This window comes from Glycine max, chromosome 15 (assembly GCF_000004515.6).
Source record: "Glycine max cultivar Williams 82 chromosome 15, Glycine_max_v4.0, whole genome shotgun sequence".
Taxonomy (NCBI): Eukaryota; Viridiplantae; Streptophyta; class Magnoliopsida; order Fabales; family Fabaceae; genus Glycine; species Glycine max.
The window spans coordinates 51,632,853-51,651,723 of record NC_038251.2 but is presented as its reverse complement, the minus strand read 5'-3'; the positions used below and the strand labels follow the sequence as shown (position 1 = coordinate 51,651,723).

Below are 18,871 nucleotides of genomic sequence, written 5' to 3'. Positions count from 1 at the left end.
ATCAAATCTAATTAAAATGAATTTGCATATATCCTACAATTATTTACCAAATAATAATGTAACGAATTTCAATTGTGAAACAATTTCTTTTAACCAAAAATGGAGAGTTTAATAAAATTAAAATATTTAATTATTATTTGAGAAAGTGTACTTTGTAAACCGGATGCATTAAAGTTAGTTTTGTTATTTCTAAAAAAACAGTTAATTTTGTTCAAAAATAATAATAAAAAAGATATCTTTATTAACATCTCTTAGCCAAAACCAAAAGTAGCAAAAACAAAAAGCGTGCGTAATTGCATTGGTAATTTTGTTTGACTCTGGCACCTTCCAATTCTTCTAATCTTCTGCGTTTCTCTCTCCTTTATTCTTCAATCCACAGCAAAGTTAGAGACGAGAGAGAGAGAGAGAAAGGGAAAGAAACCTAATACAATACCCTTTTTCTCAGAAATCACACTCTCACACCCACTTCCCCCAATTCCCATTCTCTCTGAATTACGAGGGTTTTCGAAATCGAAGAGTCTCTGATCGATTTCGATTCGGAAAAATGGCGTCTTCGAGCGCAACCGGTGCTGGATCCACCGATCCCACAGCTGCCAGAAGAAACACCAAGCGACCCAAGTGTAATAATGCCCTCTCAATCTCTCTGATCTCGTGTTTTTTCGACTTTTTAGCTCCATTTTCAGTGACCCATTTTTTGTTTTTTGTTGATTTTTTTGGTTTGTGATGGAAATTTCGTATTTTTTTTATTTGGGTATGTTAGGAAGAAAAGGGGTTTTGGGTTTGTTGAGGTTTTTCTGTGTTAGGATTAAGGCTTTATAATGCCCAGGTAGAGGTACCCTTGTTGGAGTTCTATTTCATTATGATATGATCGTCTGTGAAAGCTAAAAACCCACTTTTTATTTATTATTTAATTTGAACTTTTTAGAGTGAGTAGTGGTGTTAAAAAAGCTTCCGATGTTCATATTGGTTGATTGTTGACCTAATGGAAGAGTTCAATGCAGTTGGATAGTGTGTGCTGATTTTAGATTGTGATTCTCTACTGTTTTGAAGTGAATTACATCAATTTTGACGTTTGATTAATTTTATTAAATGATAAATTTAACTTATAGTATAATTTAATTTAACTAATTTTAATGGTGGGATTGTGAACTGCAAACCCTGCAGATTTGAAATAAATCGCAGGGGATCTCATTTGGCTGATTTAACAGTGCTTTTTTTGGGTGCCCACTGAATACTGAGCTGACATGAGATCTCTTTGAAAATTCAATGCCTTTCAGATTCAAAGTTTACTCAGCAAGAACTTCCAGCGTGTAAGCCGATTCTCACACCACGAGCGGTAACACTATCTACTTTTTTGTAATACTTTGCATTGTTGCTCGTTATTAAATGTGTACCTCAATGCATCTTGGTGTCGTTATTTATGTGGTGGTATAGCTTGTACTTAGTTTAATTTTTTCCATGCAGGTTATTTCAGCATTCTTGCTTGTTAGCATTGTATTCGTTCCTATTGGAGTTGCTTCACTAATTGCTTCAAGGAAGGTAATGTTGAGTGCTATAATGTGTTGAATTTATGCTTACAGTTGTCTATAATGCTGAGTACAACTTTCACTTTCTTGTATCTATCAGGTTGTTGAAATTGTTTTTAGGTATGAATCAACATGCATACCACATGAAGTTACTGACAAGGTAGCATACATTCAGAGTCCTGCAGATAAAACGTGCAAAATATCACTACCGGTAAGTTTCCTTGACAGTTGACACCTGTTTATCTATTTCATTTTACTCTCATCTTTCTATTAACTCAGTTCCCATGGTTGATAATACATGGAGGTCACATGAAGGAAATTTTTTCTTTTCTTAAACTTTTCTCTTTTGAAAAGGTGGACAAGCATATGAAGTCGCCTATTTATGTCTACTATCAGCTTGACAACTTCTACCAGAATCATCGCCGGTATGTAATAACCCTATCTCATGCATTTTACATTCTTTTCTTCTGTTTCATTTCCACATTTACAAAGTGAGGGAAAAGTGTGGTTTTTGACAAATATTTTATTGGAAGGGGAAACTGCCCAGAAACTGATGCTTTTACTCCTTTTGTTTAAAAAGCTTATCTTAAGCTTGTTCTTATAACCCTTTTTAACACTAATGAAATTTTATATACCTTATGTAAAACTTATTTTCCACTTTTACTCTGCATAATCTAGTTATATTTATCTCTGGTTGCTGTGTTTCAGTTTGTATATGCCTCATATGCCATAAAATGCTTATAAAGTAAAAAAATGGTGTAGAATTGCCAGGTCCTCCCTAAAATATGGGGGCAATTAGAGTAATGGCGCTAAAGTTGAGATTGGCTGCAATCATAGCCATGATCTGTATAAAAAACACCATGTGATGGTGAACATGAGGCTGCCAGAGGTTGTTACACTGCACAATGCCTCTATAGTGACCCAATTTGCTGCTGTTAATTATTCTGCTCTATACTCTGTCAGAAGTCTTAATATTTAATGTCTGGCGATAAGTTACACATACAGAATCACTTTATATATATATATATATAATTCAATCAAGCTTTCTACATCAAAGTTGATGGTTGTGCCCTAGCCAGTGCCATCTATCTTAATTACTTTAAAAATTAAAAATTGCCTTGCTTTAAATCCTTTAACAGTTCTACATCAATTTGCTGCTGTTAATTATTCTGCTCTATACTTTGTCAGAAGGCTTAATATTTGATGTCTGGCGATAAGTTACACATGCAGAATCACTTTATATATATATATATATATATATATATATATAATTCAATCAAGCATTCTACATCAAAGTTGATGGTTGTGCCCTAGCCAGTGCCATCTATCTTAATTACTTTAAAAATTAAAAATTGCCTTGCTTTAAATCCTTTAACAGTTCTTGAGATCATTGTATCCAGCATTGCTCATTACTGGCACCTCAACTTGTTTTTGACTATGTAGTATGTGGCAACTCACTTGAAATAATTGTGGGGGTGGCATTTTTGTACTTGTAAAATTGTAATTCGTGTAGATTTTTACTTCATGGTATTAGAATTGTAATTTCAGTACAGTCAGAAGAACATATTAATTCAGAGCTGTTTGCCCTTGGTGATACTTACAAGTTCATATGTACATAATAAAGTTAAAATGGAAATAAAGGCAGAAAATAAATTTTTTGAGCACTGGCATGAAGTTCATTTATAAGTTAGCATCTAAATTGGAAAAAATCTTTTTTAAGGCAACAAAACTTTTATTATGCATATTTAAAGTTGTAACTATGATTCTGTTATCTTACTTCTAGAACTGTAGGGGATTGTTGCAGATAGCATATTACTATTTATATGGGATGTAATTTATAGAGACTTCCACGCATCTGAATTTTTTTTTGTGTGTATTCATCTTATATTTATAGTAATTTATCACTTCAATGTCTTTAACTGATTGTTTTTTTCTACTGTTTTCAGTCCTAATATAAAAGAGTTCTAATCAATCATAGGGTGAGTATTGGCTGGTCTAGGTGTAGAAGGAGAGATGTTTGAAGAAGAAGATGGTGTTGAATTGGTGTTGAATGGGGAAGAAATGGAAGGTGAGGGTATGGCAGCATCATCAGCTACTGGTGAAGCTGTTTGCTCAGTGTCAGAAGATTGGAGAGGAACAGTAGCAGTTTCTGATGGAACAGAAACATTACTAGGTACAGACTGAGAAGAAACAGTAGCAGGTTCTGAATGTTCAGACTGAGTAGGCTGAGTGGAGGAAATAGGAAAATTCAGATTAGGAGCAATGATAGGTATGGAAGGAAACTGAATGCTAGTAGAAGAAGAGGACTGACTGGAAGGAAGTGGGGACTCAAACAAGGCAGAATAAGGATATTTGGATTCATTGAACGAAACATCTTTAGAGATAAAGATTCTGCCAGAAGGAGAAAGACATTTGTCTCCTTTATGGGAAGTAGAATAACCCAAGAAAAGACACTCATGTGACCTATAATCCAATTTGTGATTGTTGTAAGGTCTAAGCAAAGGGAAACAAGAACAGCCAAAGGTTTTCAAGAAGTTGTAATCAGAAAATATGTTGAAAAGTACATGATAAGGCACTGAGAAATTCAGTGAGGCTGTGGGAAGTCTGTTTATAAAGTAAACAGCAGTTGTGAAAGCAAAGTCCCAAAACTTTAGAGGTAAAGAAGCATGGTGCAACAGAGTAAGACCCAGTTCTATCACATGCCTATGTTTCCTTTCAACAACCCATTCTAATGATGTGTGTGAGGACAAAGGTGCCAATGGATGAAATTCCCCTCCCTAGTCAGTCTGAAGACTTTTAAGTTTGGTGTTGAATTGCAATTCTGCCATGGCCTTAAATTTCTTAAAAACAGTGAAAGTTTCGGCTTTGCTTTTAAGTAGACAAATCCAAGTAAATCTATAGAAGGCATCAATATAGTATAGAAAACCATTGGTGGAAGTAACATGGGATGGGCCCCAAAGATCACTATAAATCAATTCCAAAGGAGAAGAATAAACTGAGGTAGAGGGAGAAGAGGGAAGTCTGTGAGATTTTCCAGCAGCACAAGTAGAGCAAAAGCTAATCAAATTTTTATTAACAGTGGGTATATTACAATGTTTTAACACAAGCTGTAAAACATGATGATTTGGATGACCAAGTCTGTCATGCCAAAGATTACTAGACCTATTACATGGATTAACAATGAAATTTGCATTTTTATTACATGAATTTACAGAGGAATTGACAGAACTAGACAAACAATAAGAAGCCACACCAGTTGAAGGTTGAAATTGAATGTGAGGAAAACTGTAAAGACCATTAGAACCAACATTTCTTTGAAGTAAGACTTCATTGGTAACCTGAGATTTCACAGCACAATAATTAGAGTGGAATTCAAAATAAACATCATTGTCTTCAGCAAATTTGCTCACTGAAATAAGGTTTTAGTGATTGTAGGCACGTGTAATAGATGATTAAGAGATAAAGAGACAGAGGGATTATATGGAGAACTGAAATAGGAAGAACCAGAGGAGTGGATTTGCAGACCTTGACCATTGCGTATGAAGATTTTGATTAGGACCTTCAAAAGGCTCTAGCTGCTGAATGTTTCGAGATTCTCTAGTAACATGGAATGAAGCACCAGAATTAGGAATCCAATTATTGGAATTAGATTGGGGCTGAGCATCTGTGAGCATAGCACCAGGATTTGACTGATGATTGGTACTGGTAGACTTGTAACTGGTATTAGTCCAAACATTAGCAGGTCTAGTATCACCAGAATTGTTACTATTCTGTGAATAGTTGTTGTAATTGGTTGATAATATTGATCATAGTGGTAATAGCAAACAGAAGTAGTGTGAACAAATTTGAAACACACCTGACACTGGAAGTTAGCAAACCGGCCACCACGACGGCCGCAACCACTGCCACCACCACGACGGCCAACACCACCACGGCCATGGGGAGAACTACCACCACAGCCAGATCCGCCACGGAAAGCCGAGAAACTCTCTTGATCTGTCTTGTTTGGCACAAAATATCCATCGGAGCTAATTGCGGAAGACTTGTGTTGTGCTTGCGAATAATTGATGGAAGGTGAATCAGACTGTGTTTATATTAATTAATCTGGATTCTATCAGCCTGTAGTCAGCCTGATCTTTGAATCCAGTAGTAAATCTAGAGCTATGCTGTATCTTTAGTACCTCTGGTACTTCTATCTATATATATCTACCTTTGCTGACCAAAAAAAATAAAAAATTCAGACGCGCTTCGTGAGCAAGAAGGGCCTCGACTTGCTCGATTGGAAGAGGTTCAAATTTGCTCTCAATAATTGCAATGATGAAGTGATAGTCTGGTGGAAGGCCTTCAAGAATTGAATCAATGTGTTCCTGAAACATAATTGTCCTTCCGATGGAGGCAAGAGAATTGGAAAGAGCTTTGATCTGCGACAAGAACTCGCGCATCGATTTTTCTGCAAGACGCGTAGCTCAAAGCTGAGTTTGCAGATGATGTGCTGTAGCATGTGCTTGTTTATGGAAATAGTCATGAATGTGCTCCCAAACCTCATAGGAATGAATGCATCCTAACACATGCAACAAGATCGACGTTGATAGCGTTGATTGGAGCCAAGTAAGCAGCACTTGATCTTGCTGTTCCTATGCTTCATACGCAGGGTTCTCTATTCCAGCTTCATGATCATCTTCAGAAAGGGAATGAATGGGAATCTGAGGATTGACAACGAAACATTGAAGGCAATGTGATTTGATGTCTGGCTCAACTTGTTGACAGCACAAAAGGAAAGTCGAATCATCAAGCTTATGCGCAATCAAATGAGGAAAAGAAGAAGAAAGAGACATGGTGCTTTGTGCAGCCATGGACAACCTTACCAAGCTTCTAACAGATCATAGAAGATAATTTGAGAGAGAAAAGTTTTAGACAGAAGAAGTGAAAAATGAATATTGGCCACTTAACTGAGTATTTAGAGACTTAGATAGTTTGTTATGACTAACTAACTCACTAACTAACTTAGAGCATCAAACTAACTCCTAACTGACTTAACTGAGAGTGCAGTTGAATACTGCAACTCTCTGTACAATAATATATTTATTATAATGGATTCTGTTGTGTATGATTGGTTATTTTCTTATAATCATGGCTATTTTGTATATTTTAGATATGTTAAAAGCCGAAGTGATGAGCAATTGCGGGATCGTAGGGAAGAGAACTCAACAAGTGCTTGTAATCCTGAAGATATAGCCAATGGAAAGGCAATTGTACCTTGTGGTCTTATAGCCTGGAGTTTATTCAATGACACATACAGCTTCTCCCGTGACAATAAGAATTTGACTGTGAACAAGAATGGCATCTCCTGGAAAAGTGATAGAGAGCACAAATTTGGAAAAGATGTTTTCCCCAAAAACTTCCAGAGTAGTGCTATTAGAGGTGGTGCAAGTCTCAATGAATCCATACCAGTGAGTATTTACATGAGAGCTTTCATTGTGATCGGAATATTGTATTAAACTTCTATCCTCAAGTATAATTATTTTTCTTCACAAAGTAAAGCAATGTAATTAAATGTTGTTTGGTTATTGCAGTCTTAATTTAGCCTTTGTTTAACCTTGCATGGGCTTTTGTGTTAAGCTTGCATGTTTTGGTTTATTTGTTGTTGTTGTTGTTGGTGCTGTTGGTACTTTTATTGGTATTCATATTGTACATATAGTAATGACTTTTCACATGGAAAATTATTCCACTGTTCCATATACCTCCTTTTCAACTTTTCAATTACTTCAAGTATATTTTCTGTTCATCTTATGGTTAGTCCAAGTATTCGCAATCTAGTTTTCATCAATGGGATATATTGCTCACTTTTTTTTTAAATGATTTATGGAACAGTTGAGTAAGCAGGAGGATCTTATTGTCTGGATGCGTACTGCTGCTTTGCCAACTTTTAGGAAGTTGTATGGAAAGATAGAGGTGGATCTCAATGCAGGTGATCAAATAAATGTAACACTGCAAAATAACTACAACACATACAGCTTTAATGGCAAGAAAAAGCTTGTTCTATCAACTACTAGCTGGCTTGGTGGGAAGAATGACTTCCTGGGCATTGCCTATCTCACTGTTGGAGGGTTGTGTTTCTTTTTGGCATTGGCTTTTACCGTTGTATATTTTGTCAAGCCAAGGTAAATACTTTTAAATCCTTTATTGCTGTATGTTCAGACCATGAAAGTTCCTTTCATAGCAGGGAAATTCATGTGGTACCTTGCATGGGCTTACTAATTTTGTTGATTTTTTAACTTTGTTTGATCAAAAATGGGGTTTGATGCATTTACCTGTTTCACACATTAGCACATGGAACTTAAATTTTTGTTTCTGTGACTTCTTACCAGCAAAGTTGGCACAAACACACCATGCAATTAGACCTTAGACTAATTGGAGTATTAGGCCCGGGCGTTTAATTCCAAACCCCTTCTCCCTTTTTAACTCTAAAATCTGCATTTGATTATATAGTCAATTTTGATTAAATCCCGAGTAATATTTATGACCTGTGTGTTCAGTGTTGTGAATTCTGTGTATTTATGAAATCTTGTCTCCTATGAGAGTTTTCTTCCTGTATAGCAAAAATGAAAGAAAATGATATTGTTTCCTACTGGAACTACTAACTTTGTTAAAAAAAGAAGCTCCCTTTAGTGTTATTCAAGGTATATAATTTAGAGATTAATAATTTAAAAGCTTTGTTTAGAACTTATATAGGAAAAAATGTTGAGGTTGTTTTAAATTCGTATATGTTGGATTGTGTAAAGTAGTTTAGGATCTGTTTGTTCTAAGCTCTTTTTAATTGAAATATATGTTTAAAGATTTATAATAATTATGATTTTAAATAAAAATCAAAAACCTCAAAGAAAATCTGTTTTAGTCCTTTTCTCAGAAGTCAAAAGTAGCAGTTTCTGGAGAAAAAAAGCTAAAAACAGCAGTTTCATATAATCACCTTTTTTTAAAGCTTAAACAAATTGCCCCTTGTTGGATAATTAAACTTTATTCATACTTCAACAGGAAATTTTGAATTATTATTAATTCCTAACCTATCTTTCTATCTGTCTTTTTGTAGGCAACTTGGAGATCCCTCATATTTGTCATGGAATAGGAATCCAGGAGGGCACTGAGCAAAGAAACTCACTATGCTTGTTGGTCATTTCCATGATTATAGGCCTTGGGTATGCTACAAATGCGGGTGTAGTTTTGTACATGTATGTTAACCCAATTACTAGTAGTACTTGTGAATTTAGGTGTTCTTATCCCCCCCTCTCCCCAACACAAGAAAACCAAAACACTTCTTTTTTCTGCTTTTTCTGTGTTATGCATCAGAATTGAAATATCTTGTATGTTCTGATAATATATAGCGTCCCAATATATGTTGTTCTAGTTGCAGTTCATACACAATCTGGTGAAAATAGTTGTTCTTGTTTGGTTTTGTTTGGCTTTTCCTGATCTAAAATAGGTGAAATGTCCTTTTTTTTTTAATCGGCAAATGTGATTTGTCAGTTTTAGTTTTTTTGTTAGTGTGGGGGATCTAAATCCATGACCTATCTATCTCTCCCTTCATCCTTTACTATCAAGTCAATCTTATACCTTTACTATCAAGTCAATCTTATATTTTCATGTGAAATGCTTCTTGAACATTAGCATGTTCCCCTTCATGAAGTTGGTTTATTAGGAGAGGTTAAATTTTAGGACAAAAATAATTTATTCCATGAAAATTATCTTAAAACGCCTGGAGCTTTTATCTCTACATCAATGCCACCTGTCAGTCTAACTGGCATCAATTTTGAAATTTTTTTGGATAATCGAATATGGTCATTGCTCTGTACTTTGATTTTGTTTTTTTTTACCTAATTAGAGAGGTACCTGGAAAATTATACGATGTATCTTCTCTTTTTTTGTACTGTTATGTTTATGAAAATATTATTATTTTGGTACATGTAGGTGTGTCCTAGTAAAATATTATTATTTTGGTACATGTAGGTATGTCCTAGTACATAGATATATACTCCGTTATGAAAATATTATTTTCTTATAAATTTAATGAAATAAGTTAAAAAATTATTTTAATAAATCCTGCTAAAAATGTTATTAAAGTAATTTTAAAAAACTTATAAAAGTAATAACTTTATGGAATTCATATAAACTATTTTAAACGATGTCTTAATATTTTTTAACTTCAATTATATTACTTAATAATAAAGTTACCTTTAAAATTATTGTGACCTATTTTCTCCTTTTTTTCTTTTCAAAATCATCTTAAAATTTTTAGACTCATTATCATACTCTTAAAATTATTGGAACTCACCATTTTTTCCAAATATTACAAGAGGAAGAAATAATTTATATTACTATTAATTTATAATATTTATTATTTATTGACTAAAAAAGTTATAAAATAATTAAGAGCATTTTAATAAAAATATAATTAATACAAGAGATAATTTAGAGCAAGTCTTATAAAATAAACCAAGTAAATTTCTAACAAGGTTCTTATGTGTTCTATATAAAGGGATAATACATTTTAAAGTATTAGTTAAAATATTAATTATAAATTATTAGATATTTTTAATTATTTAAAAGATTTAAATATATTTTTGATCTTTAATAAATATTTGATTTTTATGTTTGTTTCCTAATAAATTTTTTGAGTTTCTAATAAAATGATAATTTATTTTTGGTCATTAATATTTTTTTTAATTTGTGATAAATTAATGAATTTTGTGTTTGTTTATTAATAAAAAAATTTATTTTTTAATAATCAAGACTAAAATTAGGGATCAAACATAAAATTTATTAATTTATCAAATATTAAAATAAAATATCAACAATAAAAAATAAATTATTGTTTTTATTATAAACTCAACACAGAACAATTTATTAGGAAACAAAAATCAGGTATTTATTAGGAATAAAAAAACACATTCAAATCTATTTAAAATAAATAATAAATTGGAATAATAAATATTTATATATTAATGAAAAAATGTTTACGTTTATTTCTTCAATTATTTTTTTTTTACAAATATTAGTTAGAATTTGAATTTTTTAATTTATTTTTAAATGAAAATAATAAAATATAAAAATAGTAGATTTTGTCGGTCAATATATTTTATTTTAATTAAAAATATTAAATCTTAAGTATTCCAACTGTATAATAATTAATAATAAACATTAAGGTTTAATAAATATTTTATATTTCAATAAAAACATGTTCACTTTATTCTTTTATTAGCATTCTATGAAGAATAGTATTTTAGATATACTCTTTAATATATATTTTTTAACACGTTATTATTAGTTAAAAATTACAAATCATAAGTGTGACTATTAAATAAGAAAGAGACACATAAAATTTTTGTAAACTTTAACAAATTTTGGTCAGTAAGGGATAACATGTTTAATAGGAATTTTGATATTGATCAGTAGAAATTATTCGAATTTATTTAAGAATACTGCTAATGAGTTTCTTGGAGTTATTTGGTACAAAGAATATTTTTTCTTGTCCAAGAATCATCATTATTTCTAGGAATCATGAATCCTAAAGACGATAATTTATAAGAATGATTAAATTTGTTTGGTTAATGATAAATATTTTAATATAAATTTATTGGAAATAAAAAGAGTAATATATTATTTTATCACAATTTTTAATTATGTATCACATTAAATAATTTAATAAAAATAACGTGATGTTTTTATCATAATAAAACCTATTTTTTAATCTGAGCAAATTAGATTTCCATTGATATGAAAATATTTTCATGGAAAGTAGCCAAGTTTTTTCAGAAAATATTATTTCCTGAGAACAGTTGTTTTCTTTTTTAAAAATCAAACCAAGCATGAAAAACAAATGTTTCAAACTTAAGATTCTAGAAAACTATAACAAATTTCTTGTATCAAATTAAAGGATTAAAAATAAAAATATTTAATTATAACACGTTATCCTGTGATTTTCAATGCAACTCCAACTTAATCTTCAACAAAAACTTTCTGCCCTCTTTATTTAAAAAAGGTTAGCAATTGTAGTACTCATGTCATTAGTGCAAATTAATGTCATAAAGATCCAAAGAAATATACGCGAATTCGTTACCTCGTCAAGAGTGTCGTGTACCTGTAGACTGTAGTATAGTAGTACACCTCACCTGGGTTGTTGTTTTGTTTGTTGGTCCCACTCATTCCTCTATTTCCTCTATTCATAAAAATCAATTATTATCACCTTCGTATAATTTTTTAAAATTTGATTATTTTTTTTTACATAAAACCCAATTCATATTATCTCATCTATTAATTATTCTTACATTAAAAATACCCCTAATTAAATGAAAGAGATTATATTAACATACATTATACATTAGAAGAGAGAAAAAACATTAATAATAATAATGATATTTTTTAAAACAAGGTGTATATTATTATACTACATAACACGACACAACACAGTCACATGCACTCCACTTTGTTGCACACTTAGACTTGCCCCCACTTTGGTGTTTGCATTAACAGCGACACCATTTTCTTTCACTCACAGTCACTGGATGATGCCATGTCTCTCTCACACTTCACTCCTCTCTGCTGCACTTCTTCAACTTCAGGTCCCTTTTCATCTTTGTTTCTCTGTGTTCAAAAGGGCTATGCAGATTTTCACTTTTTTAGATGGAATCATTCTTCTTTTTCTTTATTTTTTTCATTCTTCATTTCAAGAGTTTGGTGAAGCTGCTGCATTTAGCAAGTGTTGCACAGGTTTTAAAATTTGCAGTGGCCAAATTTTTTCTCAAATGTGATTCTAGGTCCAGAATGGGGTGTTTATTGCTTGCTTGGTTGATTATTTTGTTTATGTTCATCATTATATAAAAGGGCAAATGTTTATTTTGTTTATGTCCTCAGTTTATTGAGTCAAACATTACTTCAATCAACGATGAGAATCAACACCCTCCCATAGGATTTGATATACTTTTTCCTTCTTTGATTGAATATGCACAAAATTTTGGCATTAACCTTCCAATTGGAGCTACAAGCTTGGAAGTAATGATCCAGAAGAGAGAAATAGAGCTCCAAAGGTAGCATTTTGGGCTATGTAACAAATGCAACAGCAAGAGGCAATGAAGGAGGAATAAGTGGGGCCCAAACAGGGGGACACGTGGCAGAACTAGGAGGAGAGAGGCGTAGCACAAGGCTCAAAATAACCAACTCCAAGCTAGCCGAGTATGTGTGGTCCCGGAAGTAGAATAAATAGCAAAACGTGGGAGGGAGTGAGGCATGGAATTTGTGTGATGTCATTTCCCTACTCCTTTGGGAATCTGTTCTTCCTTTTTCTATCATACATTTCTGCCATTGTTGTCTCTGTAATTGCGGGATTCCGTTGAGATCCTTGCTTTTCAGTAATAAAATTCTCTGTTCCTCCCTTTACTTGCATTTTTTTGGTACGACTGTTACAGGCTATATCTTGTATGTATTTCAAGATTTTTCCTGTCTTCAAAATATTTCTGATCTTTGTGATTCGGTGCCAAGAATTTAGTAGAGAAGTCTTATTTTTCATTTCGCTTAAATTCCTCAAGCTGACCTCTTTCTGGTGCTTGTTTTTGAGGTAGTCAGACTATGAAACATGGACACTCCAGCTCCTTGCCGTGTCCGGTGTCCGACACGACACCGACACCCATGTCCGGGTTGAGTTTGATGTGTTTGACAGGTGTTTACGTGTCCGTGTCGTGTCCGGTGTCCGTGTCAGTGTCGGTGCTTCATATCAGAGCAATTCAGATGGGAGGAGAGCATATCTAGCATATGTTTAAGAAGGAATGCTGGAATCACAAGACTGGAAATCAATCATGAAATATCAAAGAAAGAATGGATATTTGTTTAATTCACCTGCTACAACAGCAGCTGTTTTTCAGCGCCTTAAGAATGCTGAATGTCTTGGTTACCTCCGATCTGTATTAGAAAAGTTTGAGAATGCATGTATGTTTCCAGCATTATGTTTCTCTTAATTTAATTTTACTGACTATTTTTTGTAGATTAATTGGCCTTTTTTGTTTTTGAAAATAAAATCAGTTCTGACAACTTATCCTCTGGATATATATGCCCTCTCTATATGATTGATAGTCTTGAAAGGTTGGGTGTTAATCATCATTTCAAAGAGGAAATTCGAAGTGTATTGGATGAAATATTCAGGTAATAATCATTTGAGGTGCATACACCTGTTTATGTAAAATATTAACTTTATGTCAGTAACTGGAGAAGTTGGAAAGAAATTATAAAAGTATGTGATGAAGATATAGAGATACCATTCTATTTAAAGTATTCATCACTCTTTGATAGTAAATTTGAAAGCACTCAAATATTTGTCAAAGCATAGATACTTATCATTTTCATCTGTTGAATCCCTCTATATATAATATGCGAAAAAGACAGATATTGGATACAAGGAGTGGAGAATATATTCCTAGACCCCACCACCTGTGCAATGGCATTTCGTATGCTGCGTCTCAATGGCTATGATGTATCTTCAGGTTGGATCGTTAGTAACATTTAAATAGTTTAAGTTTTTTTTCTTATTAGATCAAGGCCAAAGAAGTTAATCTGTATGTTGTCTTTGCAGATCCATTTTATCAATATTCTGAAGATAAATTTGCTGAATCCTTGAAAGGGTACTTGAAGGATGTCAGTGCTGTTATAGAACTATATAGGGCTTCACAAGCCATTATACATCCCGATGAATCAATTTTGGTCAGACAAAGTTTGTGGACAAAACATCTTCTGAAGCAGGAATCCTCCCCTTACAGATTATATGCTGATAAACTTCGTCGTTATGTTGATCTAGAGGTAGTTTCTTGTCTTCTTTCAAAAACTCTGGTTACATAGTTTTATACAATCTTATAATCCTTCCCGAAAGCTGCAAGGTTTTCTGTATTTTAGGTCAAGGATGTTCTTAATTTTCCTTATCATGCAAATTTGGAGCGATTGTTGAACAGGAGATCAATGGAGCATTACAATGCAGTAGAAACAAGAATTTTAAGAACATCGTATAGGTTGGCCTCTGCTAGTTTGTTTCCCTTCTCTCAAGTTCTCTTTTTTTGTTCCTTTCTCTTGAGATCAAATTCTTGATTGTTAGTGTGGTCCAGATCTTGCAATCTTGCAAACCAAAAAATTCTAAAGCTAGCAGTAGAAGATTTCAATATCTGCCAATCAATACACATTGAAGAGTTGAAACAACTTTCAAGGTATATCTTCCTTTTCTTCTCATTTGAAAATTTCAAAGATATATAGTTGGGTTCTTTTGCTCATGCTACTACTTAATGCTTGGTTTTTTTAGCAACTTTATTCAAATATGTATCATAAAGATAGTATCAACTCATATTTCGACTGAGGAACATACATTTTGTTAAACTCAAATGTATGAACGCACAAATTAGAAGAACCAGAATTTGTAGGACATAATACTAAGACAGGCCTAAGCCTTAACTAGGTCTAGGAGTCTCCTTCAAACCAACTTCAGCAAATTAACACAATAAATCAGAAAACTGTCACTTAAGAAACACACATAACTGCTACACAACACATCAGATAATGATAGAAACTGGTTCAGGTTGAGCACTCAAAGAACATACTGTTATTGATGAACAGAAAGAATGCACAATTTCCCTGGATATTCAAGAGATCCAGGACTCTCCCTAACCACAATACTAGCTCTCTAATTGGCTTACTACTCCTCTAACCCCTCTTCCTATTTATAGGAAACGTGTTATATTTTTCTAATTATTCCAGCCCTCAACTAACTAACTAACTAACTCCAATTTTTCTATTATCTAACTAACTAATGGGTATCTATCAGAACTGTCATCAATTCTTTAGTATAGAGGCATCCTTGTCCTCAAGGCTGAAATTAGGAAACTGTTTTATCATTAACGGGTTCAGTTGACACCAAAGGCTCCACCAATTCAGCAGCTTCAATTTTCCTTTCTTGAATTCCAATTACATCATCATCTTCCCCCCCAAATTAGCACTTAAAGCTTTCTCATAGGACATCTATGGAGAGGGCTGGCCACACTGGAAGCAGTGTCCTTCCATTCTGTGAATATACTCTTGGAGTGGCTAATGCCTCATGTCTTTGTTTCTGGATTGGTTCCCTGTTTGGCTATTGCTACCCACACTGCTATTGGAATTTGCAGCAGAAGAAGCATATTTGGCTAATTGAGTTTGGTTCAGGCAGGTATCTCCCATTTGGCTTGAACTTGCTGGGGCTAGATTATATCCAGAATCCATGCCCTGACATAAAATAACAACCTTGATGCATTTGGCTATTGCTCCCTGAACTGTCTGATTTGACCAAACAGAACCAGGTTTCACTGCACGATGCTATGAAAACCTGTTACTATCTCATACAACTTTTCTTTGATTGATCTTGCCAAAATAATGGCCTTTGACACTTCCTGTAGGTCATGAGTATAAATCCTTCTTCTTGTCACCTCAATCAAGCCATTCATTATCCAATGCTTGTTAGTTCTTATTTGAGAATTTTTGGTAGTTTGCCAACTTCTCCATCTTTTGAACATAATCTTCTACCCAACCATTTTGGCTCAAGGCATCAAGTTGCTCATATGGGTTTGCAGCACCACTACATGAAAACCTCTGCAACAATTCAGTTTTCAGTGCTTCCCAAGTCATCTCAATGCTATTCCTCAAATTATGAACCAAAGCACTGCTGTTCCTTCCACACACAAACAATAGTGGCACTTTCAGTTCTAGTTGGCATTTTGGATTTCAAAACATTTCTCAGCTCAAGCCAACTAACCAATGGGATCATTCCCATCAAAATTGGGCAGCTCCACCTCTTCAGTGTTTCAAATGATTCATCTTCATAATTGGTTGAGTTAACATCCATGAGGTGCGTATCATGGGGTACAGGAGTTCTATAATGGCTTGAACTTCCTGCATTCTGTTCTCTGATCTTTGGACTGTCAGCTTCAACAAGGATCTCATCTCATCAAAGTCCCCTATGATTTGCTTCCACTGTGTTCCCCATTGTTCTTAATTGATCATGATGGTCCGAATTGGATCTCTTGATTTTGTTTATTTGAATTGCAAATCTGCTTCATTTGCTTCTCAAATCCCTCCACTTGAGTCCATCCTCATCGATGGCATCCCACAAGTTGGACCTAATGTTAGACTTAAAAGTTTGAACACACAACCTGGAAGATTTTCGAGAAACAATTCTGGAATTAAACTTGGATTTGTAAGATAGAACATCAACACGGGCTAAAGCCCTCCCAAGGAGTCTCCTCCTTCAAACCATCAGCAAATTAACACATAATGAATTAGAAAAATGTCACACCTACTTAAGGAACACACCTAACTGCCATACAACACATCACATAACTGTCTTATCACATTTCCTCAAGTTTGATCTAACTTTACTACACTATCATATGCAGGTGGGTTGTTGAGACCAGACTAGACACACTAAAATTTGCAAGGCAGAAACTGGCTTATTGTTACTTCTCCTGCGCAGCTACTCTTTTCTCCCCTTAAATTTTTTATGCTCGCATATCAGGGGTGAAAATGGGGTGCTCACAACTGTTGATGATTTCTTTGATGTTGGGGGTTCTGAAGAGGAACAAGTGGATCTTATTCAACTAGTTGAGAAGTATATTCCTATTATTAATTGAAACGGCCATCTCTTGATTTATATTTGAATTCTATCACAATTTTCATGCACAAACAGTGATGTCTTGACAACTGAACTGCAGGTGGGATGTAGATATCAATACTGTTTGTTGTTCTGAGACTGTTAAGATAATATTTTCTTCAATTCACAGCACAGTTTGTGAGATTGGGGAGAAATCAGTCAATTGGCAAGGGCACAATGTGAAAAACAATGTTATCAAAATTGTGAGACATTTCTTCGTGTTTCTGCCCGCATTTTTTGACTAATGTTATTTTGATTTTTCAGTAGTCGTTTGTCAATGACAATGTTTGGGGAATATGAAAAGTGAAGCCTGAAATTTTTCTTCTGAATATTAGTTTGACACTTTATTTTAAATTTACGAATGACTTAAAAATTTACATTGGAGTTTTCCCAATTAAGATAATTTTCTTAACCAATGGATTAATTTTGTTTACTTTTTACAGTGGTTGAATTTGATCCAATCAATATATAGAGAAGCTGAGTGGTTGAGAACCAAGACTGTGCCAACAATTGATGATTATATGCAAAATGCATACATATCATTTGCCTTAGGTCCAATTGTCCTTCCAGCCCTCTATCTCGTCGGACCTAAGCTTTCAGATGAAGATGCTGAAAATCATGAGTTGAACTCTCTATATAAGCTCGTGAACTGATGTGGTCGTATTCTTAATGACATTCACAGTTTTAAGGTATATAGTCCGTCCTTGCTCTTTGATCCCCTTCCTGGTTTTATGGCAACTAATGTTTTTATTTTTGCTGTAGAGAGAATCTGAGGAAGGGAAATTGAACGTGCTGCCTTTGCACATTGCTCATGGCAATGGAATTATTACTGAAGAAGATGCTATGGAAGAGATGACAGGTATTGCTGAGGAAAAAAGAAGAGAACTCCTGAGATTAATTTTGCAGGAAAAAGGAAGTGTAGTTCCCAGAGAGTGCTAGGATTTGTTTTGGAAAATGATAAAAGTGTTTCACCTGTTTTACATGAAGGATGATGGATTTACTTCACATGAGATGTACTCTAGTGTAAATGCAGTACTTTAAAAACCTGGCATCCTTAATGAATTGTTAGTGCATTCTCAGCAGAACCTTAGTCTTGTCAAAGCCACTAATGATGTGATGCTCTAGTCCAACTTGTACATACACATGACAAGCAAGGCCTGCACTTGCTTTTTAGTGATCATTCTATATGAATAAAATGTCCCAATCTTTCTCAACTATAACTAATTTATTTTGCTTTGCTTTTTTTTTTTTGTTATCTTTTAATTTTTTACTTTTCATGATGATCATTTTTTTTTTGTCTTGATTGTCTCAGGATCCATAAATGTTAAGGATGCATCCCTGTAACGTTTTCTGGTGAATGGAAGGTTTTTTTTTTTAGCAAAAAGGAGCAAGGGCCTGACATCCCAACTATGTTGGCATCCCAACCCCTACCTCCCCAGAAGGACCCAGCTCAAATATATATTGATAGTAAAAGGAAGGATAATAAGACACTTGGGAGGGTCAGACCATACTCAAGGAAAGCCTTTTACAGAAATCTGTAGAAAGGAAGCCCTTGCCTGTACCTAAAGAACTCCTTAAGACAAAAGAAGGTGGAGAATGCCACCAAGTATACCCCAAACCTTGAGAACCTAAAACAGCAAGCTTG

The 18,871-nt window shown here is 33.9% G+C and overlaps 1 protein-coding gene and 1 pseudogene across 1 annotated transcript; both read left to right on the top strand.

The window, feature by feature from the left end:
* Positions 1-253: 253 nt before the first annotated feature.
* On the top strand, positions 254-8,938 carry LOC100806200 (ALA-interacting subunit 3). The gene is made up of 8 exons (XM_003546780.5): positions 254-620; positions 1,278-1,336; positions 1,465-1,539; positions 1,627-1,737; positions 1,881-1,951; positions 6,679-6,976; positions 7,398-7,687; positions 8,614-8,938. Exons 1-8 carry the CDS (start codon positions 545-547, stop codon positions 8,666-8,668), a joined length of 1,035 nt encoding a protein of 344 aa, XP_003546828.1. The 5' UTR covers positions 254-544; the 3' UTR covers positions 8,669-8,938.
* A 3,066-nt stretch (positions 8,939-12,004) lies between these two features.
* Positions 12,005-18,522, top strand: LOC100807786 (ent-kaurene synthase TSP4, chloroplastic-like; annotated as a pseudogene).
* Positions 18,523-18,871: the final 349 nt, after the last annotated feature.

Bases quoted from the DNA above. Each gene is read 5' to 3' on its own strand.
- LOC100806200 (XM_003546780.5), top strand. From the start codon at position 545: ATGGCGTCTTCGAGCGCAACCGGTGCTGGATCCACCGATCCCACAGCT. The intron at 1,540-1,626 runs GTAATGTTGAGT...TGTATCTATCAG, and splicing joins CACTAATTGCTTCAAGGAAG to GTTGTTGAAATTGTTTTTAG. The intron at 6,977-7,397 runs GTGAGTATTTAC...TTTATGGAACAG, and splicing joins GTCTCAATGAATCCATACCA to TTGAGTAAGCAGGAGGATCT.